This window comes from Melanostigma gelatinosum (genome assembly GCF_949748355.1).
Source record: "Melanostigma gelatinosum genome assembly, chromosome: 10".
NCBI classification, from domain to species: domain Eukaryota; kingdom Metazoa; phylum Chordata; class Actinopteri; order Perciformes; family Zoarcidae; genus Melanostigma; species Melanostigma gelatinosum.
The window spans coordinates 11,407,636-11,431,986 of NC_136643.1; the positions used below are offsets into that span (position 1 = coordinate 11,407,636).

The window sequence follows — 24,351 nt, forward strand, 5'->3', positions numbered from 1 at the left end:
GCTCTCCTTGCTGAGCTGTAGTCATCACGTTTCACTGTGATTGGCACTGCTGGTTCAGAGCTACGGGACCAGTGATGTGACTGAGTATTTACGTATGGAGTATAACAATAGAGAAGAAAGATGACCCAAAATGATTAACAGTAGGGGTGTAACAATACACGTATTCGTATTGAACCGTTCGGTACGAGGCTCACGGTTCGGTACGCATGACGAACCGAATACGTTTGAATAAAAAAATAAATAAAAATGTGAAAAAATAAAATAAAAATACTTTATTTAACCAGGTAGTCCCATTGAGATTAGAAATATCTTTTGCAAGATGTAAGTAACAATACAAGATGTAAGCAAGATGTAAGTAACAATACTACATAACATTAAGGAGCACTTTTTGTTTTTTATGCTTATGTGTTGCTAAGAAGACACCCCAGAAGATGGGTCACTCAGGTATAGTTCCATCATCGTTCAAAGTCAAAGAATAACTTTATGATGTTAGTTGTAATGAATAAATGTATTTTAAAATCAAGTACCGTGGCTCCACTGTATCGTACCCAACCCAACCGTGAATTTAGTGAACCGTTACACCCCTAATTAACAGCTATTAAAAGACTGTGGGCTAAAAGGCACAAGAAGCCTAATTCTCCTTTACAATAATACATGTTTATAAAAGGCAAACTCATTAAAATACGCAACATTTATGATCAGTGTAAATTATGGACTAGTGGCATTAAAAAGTGCCAGAGGCGAAATTTGAGCGATTACATCCGTTTTTCACCGAGGGGGGGGGGGGGGGGGGGGACGATGACATGCCCCCGGACTAGACAGCACCCCTGACTACTGTCTACTTTCTCCCACTTGGAAGGCCCTTGTGACTGTACATGATCTACCTGTACTCTTTAGGAGTACCTAAAAAAACCAGACCCAAGACAATAAATTGACCAAGAAGTTGTTGATCTCTTTTACCTTCATTATTCACAAAATTATGAATTCCCACATTCAAAACAGGGACAAAAATAAACTTTTTCATAAAAGGAACCTTGAATGTCAGCAACTAGACTGCCCAACATTTTATTTCTTTCGTTTTTGTTCTTTTTAAAAAACAACAACTGATAATCCATCAAATATTGCACAGTAAAAACATGTAAAATTAGAAACATAAGAGCTCAAAAAAAAGAAAGAATAATTAAAACCTTCATTAGAAAAGATGCAAACAAGTGTTCTACTTTGTAGAAAGGGGAATATGACTGACTGGTCTTTTTCTTTTTTGCATCTTCTCCTGTTTTGGCCCGAGAGAAACAGTCTGCTGGATCATGATTTATTCCAAAGTATGAAAAAGGCTTCACATCTGCAATTGCACAAACAGCTGTGTTGTAGAGAGTCCAGTTTCTGTCACCGTGGGACATTTGGCAAATGGTTACAGACTTCGAATCCATAGCACACACACGACTCTTCAGCTTAATCCAACGATGAGGAAGAAGCTGCCGGTAGTTCACCAGTGACAAGTTAAAAGGCTGCTCCTTCAGAAGGCTTCGCACACAGTAAGCACCCCGACATCCTATGAGGATCGTCGGGCTCCATGGGATTTCAACCAACTCCAACCAGCTCAGAGGGTATCGGTGCCGTCCTGTCAGCTGCATAGAGATCCAGAGAGATCCAGAGTTCTGTCTCTTCAAAGTGAGACCGGTTATAGTAAATCCTCTCCTTGTTAGTTAAGTTTGGCACTAATGCGTATCCACTGAAGAGCCTGTCGGGTGTACTGGACCGCATGAGCGATGCTACTGTGAAGAGTCAATGGCCCAGACAAAGTATTCAAGTAGTTGAAGAACTCTGTAATGAAAAAAAATAAAAGTGCTCTCAAAACCTCCCACTATCATGGGTGTTCAGAAACATCCATTTTACATATATGGCTTATTTTCATGTCAATCTGTGTCGCTCGGAGCTGCTATACCTTTATTCTCCTTTGCGAGGTTGTCTGCCACCTCCCAGTACTCGTAGCTGTACAGGACACTGTTGGTAATGTTCAGGTGATTTGCTGCCATCTGATGGATTCGTTGGGGAATGCTTATGAGCGAGGGGAAGGCGGTGCCCCCGTGTGAACCCCGTCCCAGATGTTTGGCATCGGGCGAGAGTGAAGAAGGAGGTCCTCCTGTGCTCCTGGTGGTGAAAATACATGTACAACCGCGTGGTAGTGATCAACAAGCATTTTGGTGGCTGGAATGAAAAGCAAATGAATCAAACAGAGATCATGTAATATAGTTATTATCCACCTACTTCCCAGAGTCACTCCAACCGGGTGGTGTAGAAGGCACTTTGGGAGAACTCTGTAATGACAGTCATCCAAACCCAGATGTTTACACTCTACCAGAAACTGTCCAGAAATCTCTCAGTGTAAATGCCTTGATGTACCTGGAACATCAGACCTGTTTATAGATATACCTTAAAGTAGTCCAGCAGAACTTTGGAATACTTAAACGCGTGGTCCTTCTTTAAACGAAACATTTGCCAGTAAAGGAGGGCAAGGCATCGGAAACTGTGGACAACACAAGCGCAAGTCAGAGACTCAGACGGAGTCACAAATCATCGTCAGAATGTGCGTCCTTCACTGTGATGATCGATGTGGCGTAAACAGAGGAAAGGACATACGCACCACAGAACCGCCAGCTGTTTGTCTTCCTGTCTCGCCCCAGGGCCAGAGTGGCTCTTCAGCCTCATTGCGTACCTTAAGACACAGGACTGTTACCAATGGAGCTGAAGCTCATGCATGTGTACATGTGTGAGAGTGTATGTTTAGTTTCTCAAATGTAAATAACTTGCATCTGTTTTTGCACGAATGAACAATTCACCTAATTAGCTCCACTGTCTCAGAGTACATGGTATAAGGAGACTTTGCCTCTAGTGGCCCTTCCTCCATTGCTTTCCCACATTCCATAAAGGAGAGGGCGGCGTCGACGTAATTCACAGCCTTCCCCAGCTTATCCACCTGGATATAAGACATCCAACATAAGTAAGGATGGGAGAAAATATGAAAGGAATATCGTCATAGCCGTAAGTGTCTAAGACAAGCAGGAATTAGCTGAGAAGGTCTTTAGCTCTTTGCAGGAGAAAAGCTTGATCCAGGAGGTGTGCAGCACAAAAACTCTCTGTCGGGGAAACAGCAAACCTAGCTCCATCAAAGGTGTCTTATAACAACTGGGAGGCTCCGTTGTTCACCTTCATTTGACCGCTTCTGTCGCGCCAGACCAACTAGTGGATGGCACAGTAGAAATATTAGACTTAATATTGGTCTCTCCCTGGGCAAATATTTCCAATGTTTAGCCGGGAGCCGATCTGTGAGGTCACAACATATCTTTAAAGATGCAACTCACTGTTGGATAACAGCTGAAGACATTATGTGTTTTGATTTTTCCCCCTTAGGTTTTTGTTTTGGTGACACTATGTGACCGAATCACTCAGTAACTTCCACAGTTTCTTAGATCACAAATGTTTTTTTTTTGTAATTTCTAACAAAACCCAGGTGATTCTTGGACGTACCAGCGGCTGGCTTGCTAGCCAGAAAGGTGATGTCTGTAACACAATTTTGGAGCACCTTGAATGTTATGTATTTTTAATCTTTAGTCGTTTCCCTCTGCTCCCAGTATTTGTGCTAAGCTAGGCTAAACATGTCCTGGATCAATCTCTTTATGACTTTCTTGGGCAGGGAATATGTTCATATTCAGCCTTTCTCTCCCTGTAAATACACCGCATAGCTAAAGGATTCTAGGTGTATGTTACACAGCCCTGCACCAGCATTACTTATTATTAGAAGATGCAAAAAAACGTATTCATGATTTTATCTTTTGTTTGTTCGACTAATGCAGCATCCTGCTTGCTGGTCTACCTAAAAAGACTGTGGGCCAAAATTCACCTTGTTAAATACTTCTCTGACTTGCTTATCAAATATGAACTGATCAAAAATGACAAGTCATTTGACACAGGCCTCCTGGTTGCTCAAGGCAGAGCGTTTACATACACTGTATATAGATTATACATACGGGCTGTGTACATTAAGTTGTTTGTGTGCTTGCTTACTGAACACATTGAAAGTCAAATGTTGCCCATCTTCACATTTTACTCCAAGTCAGAAAGCAAATGGTTATATTTCCCAAAATGTCGGAGTATTGCTTCAATTTGTCATTTCATTTCATTTATTAGGATCGCTAATAGCTTCAGCCAAAGCAGCAGCTATTCTTCCCGGCGTCCACAATCATTGCACAACATCCCAGTCTTGCTTCAATGTCGGCAATTCATATTCAGACCGAGATCAATGACTCACCATTGCGTCTGCACGGTGCTTCATCCTTTTAGCTTCATGTAAGTAGTACTCAGCGTGGTGCGGACTGAGATGCACAGAAACACAGAAAAATAAGTGCAGCGCAGTCGCAATGTTTTTCTCACCGGTGTAGCACAACACACAGGTGTCTGGTGAATCTGTATCAGACAAACATTCAACAGTGTGGCTCACGTGTCATTGTTTGGCACGGCCCCCCTGTGTCCTGCAGGGCCCCAGGACTCGGATGGTGGTTGAGGCTGTCTTGACACATTCACACATTCCACCTCCGTCTTGGGCTGTGTGGCGGACAGGTGAAGAAAAAGAGGTGAAATAAACCGAAAGGCTGCGAGGAATGGCGTTGGGATGATCTAAACAAGTACTTCTCTGTCACACCTTCAGAGCAGAATCTCTATTCTTGTCCCTGTTCTTGTGGGCATGGGCGTGATGCTGCTCTGAAGTCTTTGCTTTGGGGGGAGGCTTGGTGGACTGAGGGCTGTCGGACAGCGGAGACAGGGGAGACAACGGCCTCTTGCTGTCCAAGTACTCCTCCAAGTACCTGCAAGTACACACACCCACATACGTACAACACGTACAACACGCTTATTGTATTTTGTGCAAACAGTGTAATTACACATGCGTTTGTGAGACAAAGTGGTGTGTGTGTGTGTGTGTATGTGTGTGGTGTTATTTTACCCGTTGTGCACGGTCTCCGTCACAAAGTTGCGCTCAGCCGTGTGAGATAAAGACTCTGTGTGGCCTGAGAGGTCCTTTGCATGAGGGATGCTCCTCTTGCTTTCTCTGTGTGACACACCATTCTCCAACTGGTCACACACAAACACACATGCTTTGAAGAACAAGCCCGCATCGATGCTTACATATTATGAATGCGTGGAAGCGTGCACAGATCTACGCATCAAGGCAAATGTACGTGTTGTCTACCTTGCGTTTCCTTTTGCTGTCTTTCGTCGCGGTCTCGGGCACATACAGGTGTTTCATAGCCTCTCTTTGCTTGTCCTTGGTAGATGAAGGGGAGGAAGAGGAGGAGGGTTCTTTAACAGCGGAACTAGTAGTGCTGTCCGGGACCCTTTTGAGAAGGCAGAGGTCTATCTGCACCACCAGATTTCTAAGCCCTCGCTGTGACGGCGCTGTAGTTTGTTCACCTCGCCCGAATGGGACCAGGGTGTAGAGTTTTTGCTTCCCTTCACTTGGGTGACCCGAGGTGGGTCCTCCGGGGTGCACAACCTTCGGCCTGTTGGCGTCGGGCCTGCCCAGACTTTGCTGCCCTCTCTTGGGGAGTCTCTTGTAAGAGGTGGAGTCTGCTGGAACTTTGGTGACCGGAGCCTGATATTCAGATTCGGAATCTGAATTTGGAGAGGAGGAGACGGAGGGTGAGGAGGATGGTCTGTGAGGAGTTGGGGAACGTGACGGAGGAGGTGATGGGTCTTGCTGCAACTCTCTCTCCTCCTCACTTCTCCCTCCCTTTTTTGTCCTTCCCTGATGGTGGGAGTCGTCTTCAAGGCGGTGTCGCTCAGTGTTGCCAAGCGGTCTCTGTTTGACCTGGACTGTTTGCCATTCACGTCTAAGTTGCTGGTCCCTTCCTCTTCTGTTTTCCCCTCTTACTGTCTCGTCTCTCCTCCTCTGCCTCTCTACCACTCCCTCCTCCTCCTCTTCGTCTTCTTCCGCCGAGCTATGGATCCAGGGACGTCTCAGTAGCTGCTCCTCCGCCAGCCTCCTGTCTTCCTTTCTCTCCTGTTTCCCTTGTTGTTTTTTCCGATGTCTGTCCTCTTTTCTCTCGTGTTCTGTCCCCTCAGCTTGTGTCAGATGAACTCCTCTGAGGTCTACCTCCTGTTCCTTGGACTGGGGTTTCTTCCGTGTTATAGTATGATTAACATGCACAGGAGTTGGGGCTGCAGCCTCCGAAGGCTTGGCCCTAGGTTTAAGGCTGGGGTTTGATCTGGAGCTCAACCCAGTATTATGATTAGTTGCAGCTTTAGGGATAGATTGTGATTGAGAACTATGACCAGAGTTGGTTTCACGACCAGTGGGAACTAAGTGCTTTGATGTTTTGGGGCTATGTTGTGAGCTAGATTGAAACAAAGGCCTGGGTTTGTGGTTGGAGTTGTGGTTGGATCTGCTACTCTGGTTTTGCTCAAAATGTGATGTGTGTTTGGGAGCCTCAGAGAGCTGTTTAGAACTAGGATGAAAGTTAGACTTGGGTCTAGATTTATGTTCCTGACTCTGTTTAGAGTTTAAAACAGCAGAAGTCCCAGTTTTGCTTTGGTCTTGGTCCTGTGCGGGTCGAGTCTTGGGCCTGTGCTGGTGAGTTGGCTGAAGATGAGTGCTGTTTGTAGGCCTGCTCTTGGTGTCGGTGTTAGGCAATGGGGTAATCCATGACCTATTTTTTGTCCTGTGGGGGTTGGTCGCTAGGCTAGGTTGTGTTCTCTGAACCTCAGGGCAGTGCCGAACCCTGGAAGGAGTAGGTAGGCCTGGACTTGGGCTTCTTGGAGGGTCTCTCCGTATAGGGCTCGGGCTACGGCTGGCTCTCGGGCTCCCACACGGACTGGGGCAAACACTTGGAACCGGACTGGGGATCAGGCTTTGCCCCGGGCTTGGGCTGGGACTTGGGCATGTGCTGGGGAATGGGCTGGGGCTAGGGCAGTAGCTGTAACCAGGGCTAGGTAGGTGGCTGGTGTTGTGGCTGAAGTTGAACTGTGGGCTGGGAATAGGGCTTTGGCTCGGGCTGTATTCCTGATTGCTGTCCCAGGACCTGGCTGGAGATGGGGCTCTTTGGGTGTGGGGAGAGGGAGGACGTCCTGGAATGCTCTCGGATGGCACTTGGTCACTGCTGGAAGATTTTCTCCGGGACTTCTTCAGCCATTTATCCAACTGCCACTGGGCCGCAGAGGGGTGATCAGTCTTAAGAAAGCACAGAAGAAGAGAGGAACAAATATTAATCATAAACTCGATGAAGTTCAAATTAATCTTGGCTGATCGTGAGGCTTAATGCACTCCTTCTCATAGACAGGTGCGGAGTTGAGTCTCAGTTCAAAACAATTCAAAAGCCCAGATTTTACAAACACAATTCTGACTACATTTGGTTCCTAGTATGAGTATGAGTCTATTTTCATATTTTAAAGGAAAATATTTGAAAGTGACTTGATAAGAAGGACATTATATGTATGCAGGGAACATACAGTATGTATCGTAATTTAAAAGGTGATCATTTGAAAGTTGAAACATCTCAATAAGAAGAGTAACTTAAGCTCATAGTGAAGTAGCAGAAAAAGGAAATACTCAAGTAAAGTACAAGTATGTCAAAATTGTACTTACGTACAAGACATGAGTATATGCCCTGTGTTACATTCCGCCACTGTACACATTTCTTTAGGTACAGTATATTATTTCAGAGATAACGAGGTGCAAACAGAGACCTTCAGCCATGTGAGGAATGACAAACATATACCGCAATATTCTCACATTGCAAAAGAACCATTTATAATATACATAACAAATCACTGACCCAGCTGCTGTTAAAACAATTCAAGCTGCAAAAAAACGCAACTCTGGATCATGACTCATGTCTCAAAAAGTGTGGGTTCACAAAAAATTCCAGCTGACATTTTAGCCTCCTTTCAACAGCATACTTTCTACATGGACTCACAGTCCACATATGTACTTACAGGAGCTCAACCCCCATTCAATTATGCCAAATGAATCACCTAATGTTTGCTTAACAACTGGCTTGGCAACCAAAAATGAGACAACCGCAAGAAAACGCAGGAGTTTCTACTTTAAAAAAAACAAAAAGAAACCGAAGAGAATACTCACGGCTGGAGAGCAAACTTCTTTCTCTCTCTCTCTCTCTCTCTCTCGCCCGTTTCTCTCTCGTCGCTGACCAGGAACTAAATTAAACCTCTACTCCTCAAATCAAACAGTGACCCCCCTCCGCACATCCCTCGCCCTCTTTCCAGAGAAGACACTGCATCTCTTGTACCGTCTCGACTGCTCGCCCTCCTTCTTTTCTGGCCCTCCCTCTTTCTCTCACTACCTGGAACTCTGGATTCGCTGCTTCCATAACTCCAACCCCCATCTCTTCCTTGGGAGACATTTAAACAGTCCACGTAAATGAAAAACACATGGTGTGCACACCCCCCTGCCCTCCTGCCACCCCCACCCCCAAACACTCCACTCCCTCCCCTCTCTATAGGGGCCCAAATGTACTGCATGTTTAGCAATGCAGACCACTATGTTGTACAGGGCCTTCCATTCATAAAAGAGGAGCAGGTTTCCCTTTCATTCCCCACGTAGCACACGTCTCAACCCCCACAATGCCCCACACCTCCAAAAGTCCATCATTCCAACCAGCGCTAAGTCACCCATGCAATACTTATCGAAGAAAACGTTACGCAAGTAGTCCACATCCTATGTGTGCACTGTTGTTTTGAAAGCAAAGGTAACTCCAGTTGTAGATGTCAACATGAAATCGAGTCTTGATGACTTCCACCTCCCGAGGGCTTTTCCTCTTTAAGACTGTTGACATGACACCCAGGCACTAATTCCCAAAGCTAGCTCTACCCCTCACCCTCCTCCTCTTCCACCTCCTCTCCAACTCACAGTCATTCCTCATTCCTCTGTCCCTCTCCCTACCTGCCATCAACTGCCTCGAGGCCACCACTCCCTGTCGAGAATTCCCCCCGAGGGCACACAACCAGAGGAAGAGACACACAGGCGAGGCATGGGTCAGAGAAGATTGAGAGCGGAAGAAGAGGAGGCCGGATACTCAGCATTGGTACCTCCTTGCTGTTGCACCGTGGCGACGCGGGATCAGGGTGAACGTCTGGGCTCTGGCTGGGGCTCCGGGAGTACAGACTGCTGCTGCACGACCCGACGCCGGAGTTTGAGCCCGAAGAGTCAGAGCTGGAATGTCTCACGCGCCTGCCATGTGTGTGCGCTCGCTGTGCTGACAGGCTGTCAGTCAACACACGCACACACATCAGAGAGGGTTCAAACGTATGTACACAGTGGAGCACACACACACACACACACAGGCACGCACACACACAAGCAGACAGATACAGTTGTTAATCACACAATTTAACTTAAGTTTACAGACAAACACCCAAAGCTCATATCCACAATTTGCAAATGATATTTGAAATGAAATACCTGTGCCCATCCCAGGAAGCTGACTCATGAGTTGCCTTCAGCGACAACACACAACAACAACAAACAAACAAACAAAAAGAGAAATTTATCATACAAAGCGGCAGCGTAGTGAACAGCTTGCTACACTCAATGTGTTACCACTGCTGTCTTCAGTACAGAAACAGTTCTTAAGTCAGTGGCAGTTGGGCTAAACTGCATATGGGTGTGTGTGTGTGTGTGCACACTATTAATAAACACTACCGGAAAAACAGCTTTGGTCAAACTACTGAGTTACATAATTAGTTCCAGTCATTATTTCTCTGTCATGCCAAACATTTGGCCCATCCCACATGGGATCAGAAGACACTGCTAGCTTACAAAACATGAACTTTTTTTTATCTTACTAAAAAAAGAATACGAATGTTATCATTATTAAGCATTATTATCAACAAAGAAATGTTAATATAGAAATAGTATCTTCAAAGCTCTTTGAGAGTCACATACCCTTTGAGTGTCTTCATCGTCACTGCTCAGCTTCAGGTCATCAGCAAGCATGCTGTAAGCAAAGAGAAACACACTCTGAAAAATGTTGCACATTTAATCGCCAGTGTTTTCAAGAGAGACTCACTGATACAACCGTTTCTCCCCCAGTAGCGATTCTGAGCCAACCTCAACTCAGCCGATACCGATTATCGAGCAGTGCTCTCTTTTCCACAAATTTAAAATCTACATAAATCACTGTGTGGGACACATGGAGATCATTTTCATGTACAATAACACAACACCCGGGAATGCTGTGAATTGTATCGTGATATTGTGGAAGGAAGAGTTTTGAATGTGTATTGGTCACATCATGGCCAATAGCAGACAGACTTAATTAAAGGACAGTTCTGGCGTTGATACAAATCCATCGTATCAGATTGGTGCACCCATAGTTTTCAACACTTTTAAGTCACAAGCCTGTTAAGTTTGTTTCATTTCTGGGCTCATGGGCTGGGATGTGGTGGATCAGCTGCTCAGCAGCTCAGTGAAGGAGGGTGTTTCTTCTTCTTTGCATGTAAACAGGTTTGACTGATTGTGTCCTCTGCGCAGGGAGGGGCTGGGCACTGAGATGGGTAAGGTGTAGTCCTGCAGTATATTTGGAGTGCTCATTGGTATGTAATGAGTGGCCATAGATGAATCGAATGGCAGCAGCAACTCAGAAACCTTGTATTAATGGTATTTACATTCTATTTTCCATGATCTGCATGCCTGCTCTGTTTGGCTCACCCTGTGCTGACCTGGGTAGGTGGAAGGTCCCAGTTAGGTGAGGCTGAGAAAGTGAAATGCCATGTACTGGAGCAGGGGGAGACAGGAGTTGGCAGCTTGCTGTGAGGCTGCAGCTTTCTTTTGTCAGGTGTTTCTTTTCCTTCAGTTTTATTAAAATGAGCAGGTTTCATTTTTGCCCTTTGTTTCAATAACTTTTTGCTTAAGGGCCAGCATGTAGCATTCAGAGGGATCTATTGGCAGATAATAATATGAATAAAAAAGTATGTTTTCTCGAGTGTATCATCACCTAAAAATAAGAATCGTTGTGTTTTTGTTACCTTAGAATGAGTATGTTTCTACAGTAGCCCTGAACAGACAAACCAAACTCTGGCTCTCGATCGGGCCATTTGCATTTTCTCGTCAGCCACCGTAGTTTCCTGCATGCTTGGCACACGGGAGAAGTTTCAGTTGCCTTACAACTCTGAACATGTGTTTCACAGTAAAAAGAGGATGTAAAGAGAAAACAACCAGGAGCACATCAGTCTCAACTGAGAGCTTTCAGGAATGTTCACTGGCCTTTGACCTGACCTTTGTTATGTAGCCTGAAACGCTGTGTTGACTGACTCTATATGTCCATTTCCCTTCACTGTCGTTAATGCTTTCCTCTGTAGCCGTACAAACGAGGATGTTCGTGATTTCGACCTGATTTTACAACAGCTGTTGAGAAGAAGACATAAATCACGTGTGTGATGTATTATGTTGTCTGTGTTTGATGACCTTCGGTGGATCATGTTTCCTCATTACCCACTTACGATTTGTGAGGTGCCACGCGAGGGTGACGGGTCAGTCGCAGCTGAACATCCCCTCGACCTCACACAGGAAGAGAGAGAAAACATATTTAAAACCAGGCAACAAACCATATATCAACCAATTGTAAAATATTGCACCTATCAGACACGCAAACAGTCAGTGAACACATACTTTGCCTTTGTTGTGCGGTCGGTAGTTTTGCTTCCTTGGAAAGAAGGAGAACAAAGGATTGTGAGCAGAATTCTTTATTTACACGTCTAAAAGAGTACTCAGATTTAGCTTTTCTCTACAGTATAATATTATTCGACTCACGACGGACAGTTAAAAAAAAGGATAAATATTGACGCAGCAGAACCAGAGATATCGTTCTTTTTTTACTCCACGCATTCTTCTTCTTCAAATCCTGGCGCCTACATGACCCACAATGGAAGTTGATTGACAGTTTGCTTCTGAGATGCAGGTGTGTTATTCTGGTAGCAGCTAATGTAGCCTTGAGCTGCTAGCCCCAAGCAGAGATGAGGAGAGGTCTCCAGGGGTCTGCTAAGTTCACACCTCCAGATCTTGAGGCCAAACTGAGTCTGATAAATTGCCTCAAGTCACATAATTTGAGGCAATTCATCAGATTCCCCTGTGGAGCCACAAAAGGCACCGTACAATTTTTCACATACGCAGTAGTACTCTCCAACACCTGTCAACTGACTTTATTATGGAAAATCTGTGAAGTTCCCATTTAATCATCAAAGATAAAGAACAAACACACATTCAACACACATACTTTAGAGTTGTAGAGGATTCGTTGGGCCTGGTCACCCCCTAAGGCTTGCTGGGTCATGTCCTGTGCAACAGAGAGGGAGGGGGGGAGGTTATCAAAGGTGAATTTGTGATTAATGTTCTTCACATGCAGAAACGCCAGACATCCTAAAACTGTCACTCGAACTTTCTTAATTTTCTTTCATTTCGGAGCAACTTATCTCTAACATTTAGATTTACACACATTCAGTCCAGAGAGCCCAATTTTACAGCCGAGTCTCTCGTTATCAGCACGGCTCCTCCCCACCACAGGGAGTGTGACAAGACATAAATAAGGGTTCTTCTCAGTGTTTCTTGGAGACCAAGAGATGTCTGTTGGTGTGGGAGTATGCACTTTGCAGCTGTGTCAAGATTTCTGTGCTATCATTTAGTTTCTTTTTTATTGATCTCCAGCTGTATCTATTTTCAGGTATTTCAAGTATCTGCTTTATTTTTTTAATCTATTTTTTTGTTTTGGCTTCACAGCTCTTTTCTCTTTTGAACAGTAAATGTTTCTGTGTTCACTCAGTGAGCACATTAAAGATCATGGCCCTATTTGTTTGTGATCCAATTATATGGGCTAAAAATCAAATCTAAACTTTTTTTTAAAAGACACGATTTAGCATTCCATGAGCACCGGCCGGAGTACCGTTAGTCTGTCGAGTTTCTTAGCTTTTCAAAGGCAGCGATCTCAAAAGTGCGCAATCAGCGAGCCAGAACACAAGACAGCTCATCAAAACACTTGTTGCATGAAACGTGGCTCTGAGAAAATGAACGTATGAGACGTCAGGTGGCTCATGACACAACAGGCAATCATCAGTACCCATGCAGTGCAACAGGGAAAATCCCTGAACAGTTGTAGGATACATGAGCCAACTGAAGAACGCACAATAGAGGTGGAAAGATCTGAATCCATCAACCCCTGGGCAGCTGCAGGAGACACCGATACAGCATCTGCACAGTCACCTTTCAGTCTCCAGGTCCTTTGTTGTTCACTGCTGCGACAAACATGTCGGCAGTTATAATGGCCAAAAAGTGGTCCAATCTGGACTGAAAAGGGGGCTATGGACTACAGGATAGTGCTGAAAAACCAAGTGGTCTTTTCAAAGAAAAGTATTCAAGGACACATTTGGTCAGTGATTATTCATTTTCCTCACTCATAAGAACAATATGGGTCTGCTGGTTACAATCTCTTGAATGTGAAGATTTTATTTATTTTCTTAATTTCATATCAAAGTTAATTGAATACATTTAGGGAAAATATTAAATTCTAAGACATCAGTTCATGCTCAGTTAACTTGTGATATTTGCTTTCTTTATTATATATATTTTGATTATTTTTGACATTTCACAGACTAAAAGATGAATGAATCATCAATAAAATAAACAATACATTCATTTACTATAGTAAAGTATAATAGTTGTAAAAGTGGACGGTACCTCACCTATAGCTGGTAGCACAACCACATTCTTATGGCCATAACCTTCTAATCATGAGTCTGTCGCTCTCTTCTCTTCACACCCCACCCTTTAACAAATCCACAACATTCCCGCACCTGATTAGATATTCTCCAAAAGCCATGTCTGGCATGTCTCAATCAGTGTCACTGTCTGTTATGACTGTCTGTTGTGTTTTTTCGAATGCATATTCATTTGACATAAAAATAAGAAGTGAAAAAGAAAGAGAATGAAATTACTCAGTATCTTATATTTCAAATACATGTGGCGAATGCTCACAGTTCAGCGGCAAGCATGTGCCACCGCTCCCACTGAGGGAAGACTTGAGTGATGATTACATGTGATTGTACACCTGGCCTATTATGAAAATTGATCCCGTTTCTTATTTGTTCCCTCTGCACGGCACTCAAGAGGAAACCAGCCACATGGAGAGAGCTCTGCATCCACAGTGCACCGTCTTTGCTCTTGCTCTGATTATAATCTCTGTTGATTAGATTGCCCGCAGTCACACTCAGACGAACCAGAGCTCACGGATGCTGACAAAATGGCCTGATTTTGTAAAATGTTAGCACGACCTTGGTCCTCAGCTGTGCCATGATGTGGGAGCATGGGGGTTCAGTGTGTAATGTATTTGTAATGTGTGTGACGATCCCTGGGTGAGGGGCTTCAGTGGTGGAAACAGTTTGAAAAGATCACGTTTTATCAGCTCGGATGTCATGGGATCTGTGTGTGTGTGTGTGTGTGTGTGTGTGTGTGTGTGTGTGTGTGTGTGTGTGTGTGTGTGTGTGTCTGTGGTCTGAGTGTGGCTGTGAGCTGTGGAGGTCTAAAGGAATAGTTTTGGAGAGTACAATACCACTCTCGTGTCTGCATGCTGAATATGAAGCTACAGTTAGCCAGTGGGCACTTAGCACAGCTTCGCTAAGCAAAAGTCAAGAAAAGGTCTGGCACACGACCCCCGCGGCCATTTTTACACTTCAGTGTGTGTACGCATTTTCAAAACACTGAATATAACATGTTAATTAGTGAGTTCAGTAGTATTTTAGGCTAGTTGGCATGATTGTGTTACCTCCAGAGAGAAGTTGTTGCCCCTGTTTCAAGTTGTTATGCTAGGTTGTTTATGCTAAGCTAACCAGCGGCTGGCTGGAGCTCACCTAACTCTCGACAAGAAAGCAAATAATTTCTTTACATCGAGTCTACTAGAAGGAATGTTCCCAGTTTCATTCTATCGAATCCAAAGAAGCTTATTAGATGACACATCTTTTATGACCCTGGCAGGTGACTGCTCTCCTTCCTCCTCCTCCTCCTCCTCACTCCTGTCATCCTCCACAGTAAGCCCTGGAGGGAAAGTGTTTCCTCTCTCTGCTCATCCTTTCACTTGGTTATCTCTCCTGCAGTCACCAAGGACACAGCGCCAGCCCTCAGCCCCTTTCCTCCTTCAACAACAACAACAAGGTCTCCCAGGTGGAGCATTATGTGCGTTGCTATCTTCCTTCTCCACCGCATGTTCCGTATCTCTAATCTCCTCCTCCGCTCCCCCTATCTGTCCCACACTGGCGACAGGAAACATAGGACACATCCTCTGCCTTGTAAAACCTCCAACATAACAGGAGAAATAGGTAGGAACCTCAGGGCCACCTCGATACCTCAAAACCTTGAATAATTTAGTCATAGATCAACAAAAATAGTATCTGCAACTGTTCTTCGATCATAAAATCATTGGTTTATGTCATTTTTTCTCACGTTCCTGCTCTCCAATGTGAGGATTTACTGCATTCCTGTTTTATAACATCGTAAACAAGATACATTTACTGATTCTAGCATCTCCCTTTTACGATTTGCAGCTTTTTTGTGTTTTAGTATTTTTTTAACTGAAGATCAAAACATTTTTTCACGATTTTCTGACATTTTCTTCCAATACCATGTTTTAAACGGATCAAACTTGGAATAAGATTTAATCACATGCAAAGTCCAGAAAATATCACCCACGTTATGACTCGAAACATTTAATGAGGGACGAATCTGAATGATTGCACATATAAACGGACACACAGTCGATCACTGACTCTGTTACGACTATTACTTTTAACAATGAAAAAAAAAAGTAATTATTTACCTCCAGAATATCTTTGGCACAGCTGTTGTGTTGGCTTCTTGTTACCTGGGCAAACAGAAGAAAGGAGGTGATGGATCAATGAGGAGAAAGTCACAGGAAGTTCAGACTGACAGGTCATCAGAGTTTTGCGACACTTCAGAACAACAGACATAAGTCCAGCATCAACTACACAAGCACATGGAGAAAAGCACACAAACAGTATTGTAGCATCTGAATTACAGTAATGTGCAGAGTGTCTCATCTAAAATCCACACGTACGCAAGTTCAACAGCAAATACAGCTGTGCACATGTACATAGACACACAGCTCTGAGTCTCATTCATTTCTTTCACAAACGTCGTTGCTTGAGATGTGAACTTTTCAGTCTCTCTCACAAAGATAACACACACACACACACACACACACACACACAAAAACCTTCCGCACTCTGCTTCCCGCCTTTTTGCTGTAAGATTCACAGATAAACTTTACTGTAAACCTCACACACACAGACACACACACACACAGAGTAATTGTGAGAGTTGAGACGAGGCTGTTGATGACTCATATCTTAGAAATCACAGCTGCAGATGATCAGACGGATGCTGATTCTGTCGCAAGCAACTTTCTGTTTCCCTCCGTGTTAGGCAACCCCGCTCTCCCTCCCCCACATTTCTCCCCTTTGCACAATTCAGCTCAGAATTCAAAATTCACCTTGTTGGCACGACCGCAGGGAACCATGCTGCTCAAGCTTTAAGATAAAGGACAAATACTCTATATTACTGTGTGCAACTGTGTAGGTGCACGCTTGACATTTTATTTGCGCTTTTTATTCTGACTGTGGAGTTTTGTGTGAAAACAGATCTTTAATTTGTACCAAAACATATTGTTTCCTCTAGTTCCTCATTCATAATCGCACTCATTGTATTTGTTTGGTTTTTGGACTTTTTCATCATTCTGAGTTCATGTATTTTTATGTGGACCTCATCTGCTGAACACTTACACTGTCTTTTTTCTTGGTTATAGAGATGTATTATCTTGAGCACTTCCTTAACACATTATATCCCATTTCATTTGGGTGATTTGCTTCTTTCTCTCATGCCTTACTCTCTGTCATCTCTGCAGCACAAGTATGCACAGCAGAAACAAATGTGTGTGTAGTGCAGCATGCATGTGTGAGTGTACGAAACTGTCTTTTCTTGCATGCATGACTCACTAAGGTCAATGTCTCAGTGGCTGGACTCTTAAGCCTGTGGATGATAAACAGTGTGTGCGAAAACTGTCTGATTTTCTACAGCCACAAGGCAGTTATGGGGCCGTGAGCACTAAATTAAAAACATAAACACAGACAGTATTTTACCCCCCTGTGGCGTTGCACAAGCGAAAGCCAGGCCTGCTTCCTTAGTTTACTCCATTAGTTTGGATATTATCAGGTGCAATATGTTTCACATGTCCATATACCCACTAGCACCACAGGCTACAGCTCTGGTGCAATACCCTGATGAGTGAACCCCCCAGGGCCAAACAAACCACAAGCCATCATAACAAGCATCATGCAAGCCAACGACAGTAGCACCTGTTACATTCTCAAAGTATCAGCAATTACTGAAGTTATTTACAGCTTTACAGTTTCTATTCATGACGTCCATCTGTGTCGAGTGCCCTTAAGTGAAATCTGAAACACTTTTAATCTGTAAAATTATTTTTTTATGAAGATAAGAGCACAAAATGCACCAACTCTGCAGGAATTATCCTCTTATTGTATTTTCAATCGTCGGTATTCTTTACGAACAACCTGCAGGTACTCTATGTACAATTAGGTGACTTTAAACAATCCTGTGCAAAAACAATATTCAAGGACTCCCTCGAGCAGTTTAATAAATAGGCTATAATCCACACTACGCGCTCCCTTCTCACCTGAGAATACGCGCATCTGAGTCGAAAACAGACATCGGAAAGTTTCCCTTTTCCAGCGAGGACAGTAGGCATGGTTCCTGGATGTTCAGCGCTCTCCTCCGGTGTCCATGCCAGTGAGGACTCGCGTTTAAAAGAGCTGCGGACGCGGTGCCCCCTCCGTGACGCTCGCACACCGGCTCCTCATTGCCGGAGAGCGTCCGCGCGCGCGCGTTTGTGTGTGTCATCGGGGGAGACGGACCGCGATGTGGGCGGGCCGGCAACGTCAGAGATGACACAGAGGCAGCTCACGCAGGGACATCACGACTCGCAGCTCGGAGCTTGGATGTAAGATGTGAGAGCTGCTAAATAACACTGGTGACGGTCACGGGCCACTCGATGATTTAACCTCAGGACGTTTTTACAGGGGTGACGCTCTGAATTATGGGGCCCTTAAATCTGCATTAGAGTATTTTTTTTTTTTGCCACTTGGGGGTGTAGCAACAAACTGTAAACACTACATTTGTCAAGTTGACATGGCTAACGCCAGTGGTGTATAAAGTACCCAAAAGCCATACTTGAGTAAAAGTAAAGACAACTCACTGGAAAATGACTCCAGTAAATGTAAAAAGTAACCTATTAGAATACTACTTGTGTAAAAGTCTTAAAGTATCTGATATTTATTGTACTTAAGTACAAAAGTAATTTTCTGACATTAAATGTACATCATAACCTGAACATTAAATGAACATCATAACCTGTTCATTGGAAGTAAAAGTACAAGTAAATGCTGTTAATAAAAAAGCAAAGGGTCAGAATTTTGAGAATGATGAAGTTTATTCTTTTAAGTGCTGTGGCATCATGACCAAGGACATGGAGCTGTGTTGAACATTATTGGGTTGGCTGTGATCCATCCAGGAGCAACAATGTTCAACATAATATATTGTACATAAGTATACTTTTGCATCTACTATGAACTTATCATCATAATTCTCCGAAAAGCAATATGACACGATGAAGGAGTTGTAACAGTGCGTTTATAAGTCTGCTCATTAGACTAGAGGATGTAGAGGGCAAATGCATAATATTATGTTCAGCAAAACATATCCACTTGATGCATCAGGTCAGTGTTTAGAGAAAGGACACCTGCCTTGTAAACTCCTATGGGCCTGATTTGAACACAACAGACAAAGGTTTTGCTCAAGCTGAATCTGCAATTGGGCGACTGCTACCATCATAACTCCATCTGATCATCCACAACATGACTCAAATATCAAAACATGATCAATACTAAAGCAGCACCGAAAGTAACAACACAGTCATTACTTGAACCTGAAAAATGTCCTGTTCATCTTCAAAAGACAATTATATTAGAATGTAAAGAAGTTACATTGTATTAGAATGTAAAGAAGTTACATTGTATTAGAATGTAAAGAAGTTACATTGTATTAGAATGTAAAGAAGTTACATTCTATTAGAATGTAAAGAAGTTACATTGTATTAGAATGTAAAGAAGTTACATTGTATTAGAATGTAAAGAAGTTACATTCTATTAGAATGTAAAGAAGTTACATTGTATTAGAATGTAAAGAAGTTACATTGTATTAGAATGTAAAGAAGTTACATTGTATTAGAATGTAAAGAAGTTACATTGTATTAGAATGTAAAGAAGTTACATTGTATTAGAATGTAAAGAAGTTACATTGTATTAGAATGTAAAGAAGTTACATTGTATTAGAATGTAAAGAAGTTACATTCTATTAGAATGTAAAGAAGTTACATTGTATTAGAATGTAAAGAAGTTACATTCTATTAGAATGTAAAGAAGTTACATTCTATTAGAATGTAAAGAAGTTACATTGTATTAGAATGTAAAGAAGTTACATTCTATTAGAATGTAAAGAAGTTACATTGTATTAGAATGTAAAGAAGTTCAAAGTTCAAAGTTCAAAGTTCAAAGTTCAAAGTAGCTTTTATTGTCAATTCTTGCATGTCAGGACATATAAGGAATCGAAATAACGTTTCCCCCTCTCCCACGGTGGAACATAAAGTGCAGCACAACACATAAAACATAAAACACTTCCTAGGCTAAGTGAAGACAGATATCCTAGTTAAAACATATACTATACTACAATAAAACATTCAATACACATAAAAACGGGAAAAGTGGGCAATTAATGTAATAAATAATTAATAATGTAGGGGCAGGTGGGCAATTGATATAATAATGATGGGAAAATGGGCAATTAATATAATACTGTGTGTGTATGTGTGTGTGTGAAAAGTGGGCAATAAATATAATATAAATATAAATATGAGTACATATTTACAGTACTTCTGTACTTTCAGCTTCAGCTTCCCTCAGGCTGGAGGATATGATTGGGGGGAGTGAGGGGAGAGAGTTCAGTGTCCTGACAGCTTGGTGGGTAAAACTGTTCTTTAGTCTGGTGGTGCGGCAGCGGAGGCTCCTATACCTTCTTCCAGAGGGTAGGAGGCTGAACAGACTATGTGCAGGGTGACTGGTGTCGCTTGCAATTTGAATGGCTTTCCGGGTGAGGCGGGTGGTGTATATTTCCTGTAACGAGGAGAGTGGGGCACCGATGATCTGTCCGGCTGTCTTTACAATGCGTTGGAGTGCTTTCCTGCTGTGTTGGGTGCAGCTACCACCCCACACAGTGATGCAGCTGGATAGGATGCTTTCAATGGTGCCCCTGTAAAATGATGTCAGCACTGATGTGGGGGCTTTTACTCTCTTCAGCTTGCGAAGGAAGTAGAGGCGCCGCTGGGCTGTCTTTGCCAGTGATGCGCAGTTGGTGGCCCAGGAGAGGTCGTCAGTGATGTGCACCCCCAGGAATTTGGTGCTTTCTACTTGCTCCACAGCAGCACCATCGATGGTCAGTGGCAGGTGTACAGTGTGGCGTCTCCTGAAGTCAACAACAATCTCCTTAGTTTTGGTGACATTCAGCAGGAGATTGTTGTCGCTGCACCACGTGGTCAGAAGGTTGACCTCCTTCCTATAGTTGGTCTCATTGTTCTTGGTGATGAGACCAACCAGAGTGGTGTCGTCTGCGAACTTCACCATGTGATTGGTGCTGTATGTAGGTTCGCAGTCGTGAGTCAGCAGGGTGAAGAGCAGGGGGCTGAGCACACAGCCTTGTGGGGCCCCAGTGCTTAGGGTGATGCTGCGTGAGGTGTTGTTGCCGACACGTACTGCTTGTTGCCTCTCACTGAGGAAGTCCAGGACCCAATTGCACAGTGGGGTGTTGAACCCCAGCTGGTCCAGTTTGCAGATGAGTTGTTGTGGGATTATGGTATTAAATGCTGAGCTGAAGTCTATGAAAAGTATTCTTACATACGAGTCTGCTTTTTCTAGGTGGGTGAGGGCTGGGTGGAGAGCAGAGCAGATTGCGTCCTCTGTGGAACGTTTTGCTCTGTATGCAAACTGAGAGGGATCCATGGTGGGGGGGAGGATGGACTTGATGTGGGCCATGACTAGCCGTTCAAAACACTTCATAATGATGGGGGTCAGTGCCACGGGGCGATAGTCATTGAAGCAGGATGGAGCCGGTTTCTTGGGTACAGGTATGATGATGGAGGTTTTGAGGTGTGATGGGACAGCAGCTTGACTCAGAGAAGTGTTGAAGATAACAGTGAAGATATCTGTTAGCTCCTCTGCGCAGTCCCTTAGTGTGCGGCCTTGGATGTTGTCTGGGTTACATTGTATTAGAATGTAAAGAAGTTACATTGTATTAGAATGTAAAGAACTTACATTCTATTAGAATGTAAAGAACTTACATTCTATTAGAATGTAAAGAAGTTACATTCTGTTAGAATGTAAAGAAGTTACATTCTATTAGAATGTAAAGAAGTTACATTCTATTAGAATGTAAAGAAGTTACATTCTATTAGAATGTAAAGAAGTTACATTCTATTAGAATGTAAAGAAGTTACATTCTATTAGAATGTAAAGAAGTTGCAAGGCATAAAACACCTTTTATGCCTTGTGAATGAACTTTTGTTTTCAAGTAGATGAAGTCCAGCCCAGCTAGATGTTATGTCACACTAACCCAACCTGATGGTGCATATTTCATGAGTTTTGTCGTACAATTCCCAATAAGGTCCAGGAACAGTTTTTCAAAATCCCCATTTAGATTTTGTTTTCCAGAACAAACAGAGTAAGTGGACCGTGGGTTGATTTTGTTTATTCAACTGTTGTTTTCAAGGTCATGAATGAACTTTTCAGTCGTCATGCCGAGAGATCAACAAACAGCCCAAGGCAACTGAGTAAACTCAACCTGCTCAGGAGGACTGCATGATATGCTGTCAGTGAATCTTGGGTTGAGATTGTTTTGTTTCCCAAAATAATGTATTTATATGACTTACTTAGGTCACGCCTCTGCTAACAGCATGTTCTTGGGTCACTGTTTTCTTTGTAGGTTTCACTGTTTGTATTGCATCCCTCTCTTCTTAAGTAAAGGGATGAAGGTGTGCGATTTTAAATGTAAGGCCATAAATACTCAAACTGTAAACTGTAGAACAGTTCATTGACTGAGAGCATATTGTGGGCCAATGATGAAATCCTATCATATCCCCTTCCTGTATCTTGGCCTTGTACGCTTGTCTAGTCCATCCATTATTCTGCGTCATACATTTTGGCCTGAAGTGGCTCTGGGTTGCATGGATTTTGCCTTGTCAAGATAAAATATGAGCTGTCTCCCAGACTTGGCTCCGAGGGGGGGGAAGTGCTTCATGTATTAGAGCATTGACTGCATTGATTTGAGGGAACATAGGGGACATTGCGTATACCTTACAACCATATTCTCTAAAACATGTTCTCTTGAGAAACCGAGGGGAGGGATGGGTATTTGTAATTTGATCAGATCTGGAATTTGGTCTGCACACCCCTGAAACCACAGTGTCCCCTGTTAGTTTATGGCACCTGTCAAAGACCGAACACAGGGGCAGTCCCTCTATAGTGCAGATGTAGAAACTCATTTAATCTGCAGAGTATTGAAGAGACAAACGTTCAGGAGACAAAATGAAGACTTTGCGTTTGTGTTTACGACACTTTTTCAAAAGACATCAGAGGAATGTGCTGCACGCTCACACACTGCAATAAATGAGTTTGTGACCTCCTTATCTTTTGTTTCTCGCTAATTTAACCTAACTTCCCTGAATTAATTCATTCATCATTGTTAGTTCAGTCGATCAATGTGTGGTCGTGTGGGTGCACACGTGTTTGTTTCCGTGTTTTTAAGGGAAGTTTCATTTCACTCTGTTTCTTGTGCATTGACTCGAGGAAGTGTTTAGCGCTGCACTCACAAGAAAGATAAAGAACGCTGACATATTATGCCCTGTTGTCACTGTCAATGGGTCAGGCTTTCTCATTGATTAAGTTAATTACTTCATTTTGTAGTGAATTAGTCACACATGACACACAGGCAATACAAGGCAATACATGTAAATGATTATTATGTAACACAGCATCAACAAACATGATGAAAAAAATATGTAAACACAAGTTTGGGGCATTACCTCCTAATAAGCAGTGAATGAAATTGTGATTAAAGAAAACAGTTAATGTGGTTTTAGGAACATACTCTGAGAACAGACACAAAGGTTATTGTCGTCGGATGTCTCAGTACAATTTGAATATTTCTGTCGTCACGCACCAATGGCGATGTGAGAGGGAACACTTCTTAAAGTCTTTATAACATCTGCGCACACTGACAGAGTCCTTCCTTTTTTTCAAGGGCTGTGCTGTGAGAGGCATAAGTGCCAGTGGAAGCTCTGTGGCAGACAATTGAGAGCTTTATTGATTGATCAATAAGTCGATCAACAATGGCAACAATCTAGAAATCAACTTAGCTCATTCTTTAGGCAAAAAGAGGCCAAACATTTGCTGGTTCCAGCTACATAAATGTGAAGATTTTATGCTTTTCATTGTGAAATGTTTCTTTCTTCATGATCGTAAGAGAGGTTTGTCCTCCCCATTCACTTACATGTGGGGAGCGGAATATTTTAAACACCTCTGAGTATAATACAGTGCTGTTCAATGCCACCAAGAAGGGCAGTGTCAAAAAACTGAACGCTATAGGCATCATGAAGGTAGACTTATGGGCAGAACAGTTTTATTGGCTTGCATTAAATAGCAAAAGTGTACCGAATAAAGCGTCTGCCTGCACCTTCCCTTTGAACTGGATTGACTCACAGCATGTCGTCATGATATTACAGCAACTCTCATTCTCTGTGAATCTTTCTGTTTCCTTATGCTTGCTCACAAAACGAGGAAGCAAAGAGAAGAGAGAAGCGACAGCGTCTTTTTCTCCTGTGGAACAGAAATGTAGGGGATGAACTGGGAATGGAGGGATGAGAAATGCCCGAGGCTCCACAGCCACAGCAGCACGCTTGGTTACAGACCCATGACGACAGGACCTCAAAGGCACAACGGCATCCCTTGACGCCGCCTGTTTAGATCACGGCTGGCCTCAAGAGTCAGCCTTCTTGACAACAAACTCACTCTCCCCCTCTTTCTGCCTCTCTCTCGCTCTCTCTTTCTCTCTCTCTCTCTCTCTCTCTTTCTCTCTCTCTCTCTCTCGCTCTCTCTCTC

General features: G+C 43.2%; 1 protein-coding gene across 2 annotated transcripts; it reads right to left on the bottom strand.

Annotated features, from left to right (window-relative positions):
• Nucleotides 1-941: 941 nt before the first annotated feature.
• On the bottom strand, nucleotides 942-17,847 carry aff3 (AF4/FMR2 family, member 3). Of its 2 annotated transcripts, XM_079277347.1 has the most exons (19): nucleotides 17,766-17,847; nucleotides 15,870-15,914; nucleotides 12,285-12,344; nucleotides 11,681-11,714; nucleotides 11,512-11,569; nucleotides 9,956-10,007; nucleotides 9,473-9,507; nucleotides 9,100-9,274; nucleotides 5,246-7,222; nucleotides 5,000-5,127; nucleotides 4,700-4,862; nucleotides 4,499-4,602; nucleotides 4,310-4,373; nucleotides 2,841-2,977; nucleotides 2,645-2,716; nucleotides 2,434-2,527; nucleotides 2,269-2,318; nucleotides 1,946-2,151; nucleotides 942-1,824 (listed from the first exon to the last, which is right to left on the bottom strand). In XM_079277347.1, exons 1-19 carry the CDS (start codon nucleotides 17,835-17,837, stop codon nucleotides 1,703-1,705), a joined length of 3,648 nt encoding a protein of 1,215 aa, XP_079133473.1. In that variant the 5' UTR covers nucleotides 17,838-17,847; the 3' UTR covers nucleotides 942-1,702. The 2 variants fall into 2 exon arrangements, 1 of the variants encoding a protein (XP_079133473.1); XR_013772305.1 differs by lacking the exons at nucleotides 942-1,824; nucleotides 2,841-2,977 and having other exon boundaries at nucleotides 2,079-2,151.
• Between the last annotated feature and the right edge of the window lie 6,504 nt (nucleotides 17,848-24,351).